Source organism: Archocentrus centrarchus, chromosome 4, assembly GCF_007364275.1.
Source record: "Archocentrus centrarchus isolate MPI-CPG fArcCen1 chromosome 4, fArcCen1, whole genome shotgun sequence".
Lineage (NCBI taxonomy): Eukaryota > Metazoa > Chordata > Actinopteri > Cichliformes > Cichlidae > Archocentrus > Archocentrus centrarchus.
The window spans coordinates 33,373,747-33,386,776 of record NC_044349.1 but is presented as its reverse complement, the minus strand read 5'-3'; the positions used below and the strand labels follow the sequence as shown (position 1 = coordinate 33,386,776).

At 43.2% G+C, this 13,030-nt stretch overlaps 1 protein-coding gene across 1 annotated transcript in view; it reads right to left on the bottom strand.

Annotated features, from left to right (window-relative positions):
• The window catches only part of niban1a (niban apoptosis regulator 1a), a 173,682-nt gene that overhangs the window by 115,300 nt on the left and 45,352 nt on the right, over nt 1-13,030 (bottom strand). Inside the window, exon 2 of the mRNA XM_030728390.1 lies at nt 3,275-3,405. Coding sequence (XP_030584250.1) covers nt 3,275-3,405 — 131 coding nt within the window. The remainder of the gene's footprint in view (nt 1-3,274; nt 3,406-13,030) is intronic.

The following is a 13,030-nucleotide window of genomic DNA, read 5'->3' as shown; positions in this document are numbered from 1 at the left end:
TTCATATTTTCTGGTTTATTGTTTTCTGTTGCTATATCAGTGTAAGTTTATAGTAAGTAATACAAGAGGTCAGCAGCCGTCGTACCTGCTCCTATGCTTTGTCTGTATATATTAGCTTTAGCTTTAATTTTCGACTTTTAATTCCGCCTGCTCTGTGTCATGTCACGTATGACAGACAGACTCTGCACTCTGGCTGTATTCTGACAACTTTTTCTCCCCGGCTTGGCCCAAGGAGATCCTGCACCAGTGGGCCAGCTCAAACAAAGGAGGGCATGGAGCACCCAGGTCACAGACAAGGCCCCGAGGGAAAAGAGTAAGAGAGAGGCTGAGGCGTAGAGCGCACCAAACGACACTGCCGAGCATCCTGTTGGCTAATGTCCAGTCACTGGATAACAAGCTTGACGAACTCAGGGCCAGGATACAGTTTCAGAGGGACATAAGGGACTGCAACATCATCTGTCTCACGGAGACATGGCTGACCCCCCTCATACCGGACCATGCCGTACAGCCGGCAGAGTTCTTCAGTGTTCATCGCACGGACAGAACAAGCGAGTCTGGAAAATCAAGAGGAGGAGGTGTGTGCCTAATGATTAATAACAACTGGTGTGACAGTACAAATGTCGTCCCTCAACAATCATGTTCGCCTAACCAGGAGCTCCTAACCCTGAAATGCCACCCCCACTACCTGCCCCGCGAGTTCACTTCGGTCATCTTCAGCGCCGTCTATATTCCACCTCAGGCGGACACAAACACTGCACTATCTGAGCTACATGAGGCTATTTCCACCTATCAGGCTAACCAGCGTGATGCGGCTCTCATAGTAGCCGGGGACTTTAACAGTGCAAACTTGAAAAAGGTGATACCGGAGTTTACTCAACACATAGACTGCCCCACCAGAGGAGAGAGGACCCTAGACCACTGCTACTCTCCATTCAAAGAGGGCTACAAAGCAAAGCCTCTTCCGCCTTTTGGGAAGTCAGATCACACCTCTGTCCTTCTCATGCCGAAATACAAACAACGGCTCAGGCAGGAACCCCCTGCTGTGAGAGAAGTGACACGGTGGTCTGATCAAACAGAGGCCGCTCTGCAGGTTGCGTTGGATTCAACCAACTGGGACATGTTTCGCAGCAGCGCGGGCGGAGACATCGAGGAGTTTACGGAAACTGTTGTGGGATTTATTGGGAAAGTTGTTGATGACACTTTGCTTAGGAGGACCATCAGGACCTTTCCCAACCAGAAGCCGTGGGTGGATAAATCTGTCCGCGACGCTCTGAGGTCCCGCACCGTTGCCTACAACTCCGGCCTCGCCTCTGGGAACATGGAGGACTACAAGGCTGCGTCATACAACATCCGCAGAGCGGTGAAAGAGGCCAAACATCGCTACGGCCGCAGACTGGAACAGCAACTACAACAGTCTGACTACAGGGGACTGTGGCAGGGACTACGCACCATCACGGACTACAAAGCACCACACACACCCCCGGTGAGTGCCGATGCTTCTCTGGCTGATGAACTCAACTTCTTTGCGCGCTTCGAGTCGGGAAGCCGACAGCCCGCTGCGCTCCCGGCCGAAGGGGCGGAGACACTCACTGTGACGGAGCGCGACGTGAGGAGGGCGTTTAGAAGTGTAAACACCAGCAAAGCGGCTGGACCACACGGTATTAGTGGACGTGTCCTTAAGACCTGCGCTGACCAGCTGGCACCTGTGTTTACACTGATATTCAACCTCTCACTGAAACTGTGTGTGATTCCCACCTGCTTTAAAAAGTCCATCATAGTCCCTGTCCCAAAGAAACCACACCCCAGCAGCCCCAATGACTTCAGGCCCATAGCGCTCACCTCTGTGGTGATGAAGTGTTTTGAGAGACTCATCAAGACATTCATCACCTCCTCACTGCCCACCACCCTCGACCCACTACAGTTCGCATACCGGCCAGACAGATCCACAGACGACGCCATATCCTTCCTCCTCCACAAGACCCTTTCACACATAGACACCGGTAAGGGGAACTATGTGAGAGTGCTGTTTGTAGATTACAGCTCAGCATTCAACACCATAGTTCCCTCCAGGCTGGTCTCTAAGCTGCTGGACCTGGGCCTGGGCCCATCCCTGTGCAGGTGGGTTCACAGCTTCCTGACCAGCAGACCACAGGTGGTATGAGTGGGTCACCACACCTCATCCTCCCTCACCTTCAACACCGGATCCCCCCAGGGCTGTGTGCTCAGCCCTCTGCTGTACTCACTGTACACCCATGACTGCGTGGCCACGTCAGAGTCCAACGTCATCATCAAGTTTGCTGACGACACTGCTGTTGTGGGACTAATCTCCCACAATGAGGAGACAGCCTACAGGAGAGAGGTCTCCCGCCTGGAGAACTGGTGCCAGGAGAACCACCTCCTGCTCAACGTCAGCAAAACGAAGGAACTGATTGTGGACTTCAGCAGGAAGCAGCAGAGGGACTACCATCCACTTGTCATCAGTGGTGCTGAGGTGGAAAGAGTGGTCACTTTCAAATACCTGGGAGTGACCATCTCACAGGACCTGTCCTGGACTCATCACATTAACATCACTGTGAAGAAGGCCAGACAGCGTCTCTACCTCCTCAGGCGGCTGAGAGACTTCAAGCTCCCACTCAAGGTGCTCAGGAACTTTTACACCTGCACCATCGAGAGCATCATGCGTGGGAGCATCACCACCTGGATGGGAAACTGCACTAAGCAGGACTTCATGGCTCTAAAAAGGGTGGTTCGTTCAGCTGAACGGACCATCTGAACCACCCTCCCCAACCTGCAAGACATTTACACCAAGCAGTGCAGGCTGAGGGCCATGAAGATCCTAAAACAGCCCAGCCACCCCGGACACTCTCTCTTCTCCCTGCTCCCATCAGGCCGGCGTTACCGCTGCCTGAGGACTAAGACTGAAAGGTTGAAGAAGAGTTTTTACCCACAAGCCATCTGTCTGCTCAACTCTGAGCCCTAACTGGACTATTATTGCACTATGTAAATATTATAATATTCTATAATTCAATGTAAAAGTGTGTATAGTGTATAGTATATAGAGTATAGTGTATAGTGTGAATTACGTATTTGTATTTTTATTCTTCTTATTTATATGTGTGTGTATATATGGTTGTAGGTACAAAATACATTTCACTGTGCATTGTACTGTGTATAACTGTGCATGTGACAAATAAACACTATCTTAAATCTTAATCTTAAAGTATTTGTATAATGGACCTTTTTACATTTCTCCTATACATTTTAAAAGACATACCCTCTGTTTGAGCAGCTGTGTGATCTTCTGTTTCTGCTGTCCCAGATCATCTTCCACCTGAGAGAACCAAGCCACAGAGAACTGTTTCCTGTAGTACAGACTGAACTCTTTTAGAACAGCCTCAGCCTGGCCTGCAGCAACACAGAAAAAAGGGGGAATTGTTAATATAATGTTTTTCAGGCTTACAAAAGCACAAACTATTGTTGGGGATGGGTTTGGAATAATGAGCACTGAAGTTGTCTGTGAATAGCTGGTGGCCAGACAAAGAAAGACGCTGGAATACAAACAAGGAAGTGGTCTCTGGAACTTGAAAAATGGCGACTGGACTTCTTTCTGTTTCTTGAAAATTACCTCTCATCCGAAAGGCTTCTTCAGTTCTCAATCAAATGGTGGAGAGCCCCAGGTATTTAAACCCCTGTGGGTGTAGTCCCCTGGAGGTGGTTATGACCCTCTATTGTTCATGTGCATAATCACGTGCCATCCTTTTGGATGAGAGGTTAAACATCTTCAAGAAACAAAAAGAAGTCCAGTCGCCTTTTTTCAAGCTCCAGAGACTACTATGACCTGGATGACTGAGAATCTACACAGACAAACCAGGAATTGCACACCAGGGGTAAAGTTGTAGAGCAGCATTTAGGGTGAATAGCCCTGAGTTATTTGTTACTCTTGTGTACGTTCACCCGAGGGCTAATGTGGAAGTCGGCACTAGGAACATAGTGGAGACGGTACACAGACTGCAGTGCATCGCACCAGATGCCCCCAACTTTGTAATGGGTGACTTTAACCAATGTAAACTTGGGAGGTTGCTCACTTGCCTGCATCAATATGTAAATTGCCCCACGAGGAATTTGAAGACTCTGGATCTTTGTTATGGCTCCATTAAGGGAGCTTATAAATCTCTTAGCAGAGCTCCTCTTGGCATGTCCACCACAATGTTATTTATTTGGTTCCCACCTATAAATCTGTCCTGAAAGGAACAAAACCCCAGCATCGCTTGGTTCCAGTGTGGTCAGCAGAGTCTATTCAGACCCTTCAAGACTGTTTCTCTTGTACCGATTGGGACTTATTCAAAAGAACCTGCTATGACATAGATGAAATTACAGAGACTGTCACAGCATACATTCATTTCTGTGAAAACTTGATAATCCCAAAGAAGGAAATTTGCATATTTCCAAACAACAAACCATGGGTATCCAAAGCTCTGAAAAGTATTATTAATCAGAGGAATATTGCATTCAACCGTGGTGATGTTATTCATAGCAGAGAGTTGCAAAAGCAAGTGAAAAGAGAATTGAAGCTTGCCAAAATTAAATATAAAGATAAAGTGCAGTCACTGCTGTACACAGGACGCTCATGCCCTGCTTGGGAGGGGGTTAAGTCTATTATGGGTTTGCAACTCAGGAAGTGTCCTATTTCTTTTGGAGGTATGTCTGATTTTGAGCTGGCAAATGATTTGAACCTTTTTTACAATCGTTTTAACATTCAGAATTTTAATGAAGAACTGGCTGTGTTCAGGGATGTTTCTCCAAAACAGTCAGTTATTAATATTGACAGATTATCGGTGCTCAAATCATTTAAAGGGGTGAAAGAGCAGAAAAGTCCAGGCCCAGATAAAATAAATGGGCATCTCCTTAAAAACTGCGCAGAGCAATTGGCTGGAATTTTTTCATTTCTTTTCTCAAAACCTCTTGAGTTTCATAAACTGCCACGTATTTGGAAGGACTCTATTATTGTACCAGTGCCCAAAGTTAAAGCACCTAAGTCATTAAATGATTATCGTCCTGTAGCGTTAACTTTACTTGTAATGAAAATATTTGAGAAACTTGTAAGAAATGAATTTTTTTTGTGCCACTGAGACAAAATTAGACCCCCTCCAATTTGCCTGTAGAACAGGGAGGGGTGTGGAGTAGGGTTTAATATTTTTCCCAAAAATTACATGAATCAAATCCCAGGAAAAGATGAGCCATTTCCCGGGAATCCCGGGAAAAAGTTTTTTTTTTAAATTTTAATTAGGCCTTCTGTAGCCTGTGTCGGGCTTAACCTATTCTGATATTGTAGAGGTAGCTTTCCAGCTATGTCCTGTTATGCCCAGTAGGGGACAATGTTGGCTTGATTAATGCAATAAAACCTACATCTCGGCATTCGAGTGCTCGAGCTATGCGGTGTTGTATCGTTCCTCAACACTCCCTTAACAAATATAATTCGAATATTCCTCCATTGTACATGGAATTATACCAAGCTATTTTACAATTTCTGGTGCAAAACAATACGGTTCATCTCCACACAGCATTGATAAAGGCTCAGCCACGCTGTCGTGGGGACATCTATTGCACTATATCTCCACCAGTGGAACGCTGTAATAGTCATTGAAAAGTTAACTACCGTACTACACTATAATATGACATAACACAGGGCCTTGAGTAATGCACTATGACTTGGTCATTGCCATTTCTGGCAACAGCAAATTTATAACGCCATGTCTAAGGGTTAAAGTAGGTTCGTTGTGAATCGTCTTTTGAAAAACTGGCCAATCCTTATAGCCTAAAAAATATACATTTTACTCAACTCCATTTTAAAAGCGAAATATGTTAAAGTAATCTATTTCATGATACTTTCTTCACACATTAGGCCCACATCCTAATTCATGATTGTTAGTAAGCGGCTGCAAACGAGGAAAAGAAACATTCGAATTTAAACAGATATTTCTTTATTGTTCAGGGCAGGCATATTTTATACGCTATATAATGCAATATAACAATATATAATAATATAAAATTATATAATACAAAATACCTTAGGCTAAACACATTGCCTATGATTTCAACAAATTAAAGAGGAAAAAGTACAACTGTGTAATACCTCTATTAAAACGTTTGAGATGAAGGCTGAAGCCTTAAACGGAGGCTGAATGTGCCTGAAATGAAGAGTAATGCTTTTCGCATTAAACGAACCCTTCTCTCAATATTTCCTTAAATTTAACATTCTGAAGCTTTCTTTCCTTTCTTTTCTTTTACGCGACTTTTTTCCCGGTTTCCCGTCTTAACGTTTCCCGGGAAACGGTTCTGATCGCATTTCCCGGGAATCCCGGATCCCGGGATTAAACCCTAGTGTGGAGGATGCTCTGTGCACTTTGCTCCACAAGGTTCTGGAGCATCTCGATGGTGCACGTAATTTTTCCCGGTTGCTTTTTATAGATTTTTCATCGGCTTTTAACTGCATCCAGTCCCATATCTTAGCGAGACGTCTTATTAGTACATACAATCTTGATTCTGGTCTGGTATCTTGGCTTATGGATCTTTTTTTTTTTTTTTTTTCATTTTTGGCCACAGCAGCTTTTTTTTGTGACAGTGGAGAGAGACAGGAAATGGGGGGAAGATACAGGGGAAGACATGCGGGCAAATCAGCGCCAGGCCGGGACGCGAACCCGCACCGCAACGCGGCGTGTGTATGTGGTCGCCGGCTTTCCCACTAAGCCACCCAGGTGCCGCTTATGGATTTTTTAACAGATAGACCACAGAGAGTGCGAGTCAACAGCATTTTATCAGATATGCTTTTATCCTCCACTGGTTCCCCTCAGGGATGTGTCCTTTCTCCACTTTTATTTGTTCTCTACAGAAGTGAGTGTCAGAGCCACTATAAGAACAGACATATAATTAAATATGCAGATGACTCAGTGATCATTTCTTTGCTCCATGATGCAGATCCTGACCACGGCCCAGTTGTGGATGATTTTGTAACATGGTGTGGGAATTCCTTTCTGGACATAAATGCATCAAAAACAAAAGAAATGATCATAGACTTTCTTCGGAAAACCTCATCCGTCCCTGCTGTTCATATTCATGGCTAGGAAATAGAGGTAGTGGAGAAATACAAATATTTGGGCACTATACTAGACAGCAAACTGTCATTTGATGCAAATACAGATGCCATTTGTGCAAAAAAGCTCATCAGCGTATGTATTTGTATCGAAAACTTAGGGGTTTTAACGTGGATAATATTTTTATGAAAATGTTTTATTCTTGTTTTATTGAGTCTGTTTTAACCTTTTCTTTAATCTGTTGGTTCGGTTCTCTGAGCCTTAAGAACAAGGTTAGAGAACAAGGTTAGAGAACGTTGTGAAACTGTGTAGCAAGGTGGCAAATGTAAGTCTTAATGATCTTGCCCTCCTGTACAGGGTTCGAGCCACCCAAAAGGCAAAAAGGATTCGGGGTGATAGTGCTCACCCCCTGTTCTCATTGTATCAGTTATTGCCTTCAGGAAGGAGGTACTCTCTGCCACAGTGCAGAACAAAGATTTAAATTGTCTTTTATTCCTAATACAATTAACTTTTTGAACTCTTTTAGATGATTGTGTCCCTGGTTGTATGTGTTGTATGTTTGATTGTTTTTTATAGATTTATTTATTTTTGCTGTTGGCTGAAAAACAAATTGCCCCTCGGGGTTAATAAAGTATTTGATTGATTGAGTTATTTGCAATAACAAAAATTAGTCTGTACCAGCATGACTGTGATGACTGAAAGATATAAGAAGAAAGCCATTTTTCAATGCTAAACAAAAAAGACATGGATGAGCAAGTTTGGTGGCCTTCTCATCCAACATCAGTGTCTGACCTCACAAATGCGCTTCTGGAAGAATGGTTCAAAAGTCCCATACACACTCCTAAAGCATGTGAATGGGTGAATGAGGGATGTTGTACAGAGGACAACTTCAGAGGAGGTTTGTGGATGTAGTGAAGGAAGACATGCGGGTTGGTGTGACAGAAGCGGATGCTAGGGATAGGGTGAGATGAGGCAGATGAGCCCCTAAAGGAAGCAGTTGAAAGAAGAAGACAAAAAAAAAAAAGTGTGTTTTAATAGATTGTGTCACTATGTACTGATGAGGCTGGTAGTTGATCAGCATTTGCATTCTGAAACAGTTCCTTTGGGAGCTCATGAGACCTTGTTTTTTCATCATTTCTACACAAGGTCATGTGTAAAACTCAGTCCCATTCTTTATCTGCCAATTGACCACAACAAGGTTTTTCCCCCTCTGAGCAGCAACTCAAAGTCGATATCTTCCACTCAGTCATGGGTGGTTAGTTTAGATTTTCTCACCAGTAACACTCCATTCAAGACTGTCACAACACTGATGTAGTGGATACTTGAGTTGACAGCCATAGCCATTTGATTGTTAAGAATAATTTATTGTAAATAGTCTAAGGTTTTACAGGAACAACAAAGCACATGATCCAGCTTCGCAGTGTTTATGTACAACAATTTTATTGTCATAAAAACAGACATAGCTCAGAAGTGCCGTATCAATATGTAAACAAAAGTGATTACTTTAACACTCCTTCTCACTTGCTGTTGAAATATCGTTTATAACCTTTGCATATTTCAGTCTTGTCTTTTAATGTTCATTTAGGGCAAGTGTAAAAACAACTGAATAGTAACGTAAAACATCTTAGTGTGAATTTGGAGGTTCAGGGGTAGACTACCCTGACCTATGGTCAGCAAGAGGATTATTCTGCCTCTGTTGCACTGCTTGATCACTGCCAATTACATATTAAGGATAATGTTTCTTGGGTGATGTTCTCATTCCAGCCATGGTTCTGTTTTTGGTGAACTTGTCTTTGTTGAGACCCTTGGTCAGCATATCTGCAATCATATCCTAGCCTAGCTTGGACAGTATTTCAGCATCACACTTTCCTTTTCCACCAGCTCACGGATAAAGTGGTACTTGATGTCCACATGTTTTCCAATTATTGATGCTTCTATCTTAAAAATGATCACTCCATCTTTATTAGTTGGCTATGTACCACAGGCCTTCAAGGTGGCTGTAACTAAACTGCTACTTAAAAAGCCATCACTTGACCCAGCTGTCTTAGCTAATTATAGGCCAATCTCCAACCTTCCTTTTCTTGCAAAGATTCTTGAAAGAGTAGTTGTAAAACAGCTAACTGATCATCTGCAGAGGAATAGTTTATTTGAAGAGTTTCAGTCAGATTTCAGAATTCATCACAGTACAGAAACAGCATTAGTGAAGGTTACCAATGATCTTAACAGCCTCTGACAGTGGACTCATCTCTGTTCTTGTCCTGTTGGACCTCAGTGCAGCTTTTGATACTGTTGATCATAACATTTTATTACAGAGATTAGAGCATACTATAGGTATTAAATGGAAATGCACTGCAGTGGTTTGAATCATATTTACCTAATAGGCTCCAATTTGTTCATGTAAATGGGGAGTCTTCTTCAGACACTAAGGTTAATTATGGAGTTCCACAGGGTTCTGTAGTAGGACCAATTCTATTTACATTATAAATGCTTCCTTTAAGCAGTATTATTAGAAAGCATTGCATCAATTTTCATTGTTATGCAGATGATACTCAGCTTTACCTATCAATGAAGCCAGATGACACACATCAATTAGTTAAACTGCAGGAATGTCTTAAAGACATTAAGGCCTGGATGACCTCTAATTTCCTGCTTCTAAATTTAGATAAAACTGAAATTCTTGTACTCGGCCCCACAAATCTTAGAAACATGATGTCAAACCAGATACTTATTCTGGATAGCATTACTTTGGTCTCCAGTAACACTGTGAGAAATCTTGGAGTCATTTTTGACCAGGATATATCCTTCAATGCACATATTAAACAAATATGTAGGACTGCTTTTTTGCATTTGTGCAATATTTCTAAAATTAGAAACATCCTTTCTCAGAGTGATGCTGAAAAGCTAATTCATGCATTTATTACTTCTAGGCTAGACTATTGTAATTCATTATTATCAGGCTGTCCTATAAGCTCCCTGAAAAGCCTTCAGCTAATCCAAAATGCTGCAGCTAGAGTACTGACAGGGACTAGAAAGAGAGAGCATATTTCTCTCATATTGGTTTCTCTTCATTGGCTCCCTGTTAAATCTAGAATAGAATTTAAAATCCTTCTCCTCACATACAAGGTCTTGAATAGTCAGGCCCCATCTTATCTCAAAGTCCTTATAGTCCTGTATCACCCCAACAGAGCCCTTCGCTCTCAGACTGCTGGCTTACTTGTGGTTCCTAGGATACTTAAGAGTAGAATGGGAGGCAGAGCCTTCAGCTTTCAGGCCCCTCTTCTGTGGAACCAGCTTCCAGCTTGGATTCGGGAGACAGACACCCTCTCTATTTTTAAGATTAGGCTTAAAACTTTCCTTTTTGATCAAGCTTATAGTTAGGGCTGGATCAGGTGACACTGAACCACCCCTTAGTTATGCTGCTATAGGCCTAGACTGCTGGGGGGGTTCCCATAATGCACTGTTTCTTTTCATTCACCTTATTTACTTTGTTTATACTCCACTCTGGGCTGGCTGTAGCTCAGTAGGTAGAGCAGGTCACCTACTGATCAGAAGGTCAGTGGTTCGATTCCTGGCTACTCCAGGCTACATGCCAATGTATCCTTGGGCAAAATACTTAATCCCAAGTTGCTCTCTGACGCAACTGTCGGAGTGTGAATGTGTGTGAATGGTAGATAATTAAAGCACTTAGCTTAGTTAATATAGAAGTGCTTGTATGCATGGGTAAATGTAAACGTGTTGAGTAGAAAAATGCTATGTAAGAACTAGTCCATTTACCACTCTGCATTTAATCATTAATTGTTATTAATCTCTGGCTCTCTTCCACAGCATGTCTTTTTTCTTTCCCCTCAGCCCAACCGGTCGTGGCAGATGACTGCCCCTTCCCTGAGCCTGGTTCTGCTGGAGGTTTCTTCCTGTTAAAAGGGAGTTTTTCCTTCCCACTGTCGCCAAGTGCTTGCTCATAGGGGGTCGTTTTGACTGTTGAGTTTTCTCTGTATTATTGTAGGGTCTTTACCCACAATACAAAGCGCCTTGGGGTGACTGTTGTGATTTGGTGCTATATAAATAAAATTGAATTGAATTGACTTGAACTGAATTGAATGTTTTGTATGCCCATGAAACTGTGGATTTTTGCACATGTGGATGGCTGCCTAATTGACTTCATAGATCACAATGGGTTCTTTTGATTTGTTTCCAAGGTCACCCACAAGGTGCTGCATCCAAATTGCCTCCTGAGCAGTACAAGCTAAAGCCATGTATTCAGCTTCAGTTGTAGACAGTGCCACACAACTCTACTTCTTGCTTCTCCAGCTGACGACAGTCCCACCGATCTGGAACACATATCTTGATGTTGATTTTCAGTCATTTGTGTCCCCAGCCCAGTCGGAGTCAGAGTACCCCATACATTCACTTTCACCACCTTGGTCATACTGCACTCCGAAATCAACGGTGCCTTTGATATATCGCATGATTCGCTTCACTGCAGTCCAGTGTTCCTTAGATGGATTTGAACAGAACTTGGCCACATTACTTACTGCATAGGTGATGTATGGTCTTGTCCAGGTTGATAGGTAAAGTAGACTGCCAACTGCTGACTGGTATAATGCCTGGTCAACAGCCTCAAAGTCTTCATCAGCTTTTGTGAGTTTGACACTAGCTTCATCCATCTTGAACTTTTCAAGCATTTTCTTAGTGTAGCCTGGCTGACCAATCCATACAGTTTCAGGGTTTGTCTCTTGGTCAACAGTCACAACTAGGATGTATTTCAGCTTGCCCATGTCTCTTACTGCAAACTTGTCGTCAATTGCCCATTTGGTCTCCCTCGTTTGATGTTCATCTTTCATTGCCAGAATGATATCATCCACATACACAGTCATCAATCTTCCAGCTCCTTCTGCTGTGTATATGCATGGCTCACTAGTCGACTGGTTGAATCCAATCTTGCAGAGATCATCATGAAGTGCTGCATTCCAACAACGCGAGGATTGCTTCAAGCCATAAATGCTCTTTTTCAGCTTGCAAACAAGATGCTCCTGGCCTTTCATTACAAAACCTTCAGGTTGCCTCATGTACACATCTTCTTTTAAGGTGCCATTCATAAATGCTGTTGTTACATCCATCTTATGAAGCAACATTTTATTCTTTGCAGCCAGGGCGATCATCTTACCAAGGGATTCTGCTCTTACTACTGAAATGAAGGCTTCATCATAGTCCAGCCCATATTGTTGTGAGTAGCTCTGTACAACTAGTCTTGCTTTGTGTCTTTCAGTGGACCCATCTGCACCAACCTTTTCTTTGAAGACCCACTTATTCCCCACAATCTTCCGTCCTTTAGGTGATTCGATTAAGTCCCAGGCCTCATTCTTGACTAGTGATTTCATTTCCTCCTCCATGGCACTGTGTCATTTTGCTTTGTTTGGGCTTGCCATTGCTTCATGCACAGAGGATGGTTCAGAGGAAGTTATTATGCACCAGGTTGACCCATTCACCATATTTTTCCGGTGGTCGCCTTTCACGAGCTGGTCGAGCAACTGGCTCATCCTGGGTCAATGGGTCATGCTTGGCCCACCATAGACTCACTATCACTGTCAGAATCGATGCGTGCAACCTGCTTCACTGGTGCTACAGACTCTTTAACAGCAGATTTTGGCTCCTTCTCAATCCTAGCACATGGTTCATCAAAAATGATGTCACGGCTGTAGAACATTTTATGTTCCACATTGTATAGCCTGTATCCTTTGATGTGAATACCATATCCAAGGAGTATACATTTCCTAGCCTTGGAGTCAAATTTCTACCTTTCATCCTTAGGGATGTGAGCATACGCTAGGCAACCAAACACTCTCAGCATGTCCATTTGTGGCTCTCACCAGTCAGAGACTCATAAGGCATCATCCCCTTAACTGCAACAGTTGGGCTCCTATTCCTTAAGTAGACTGCTG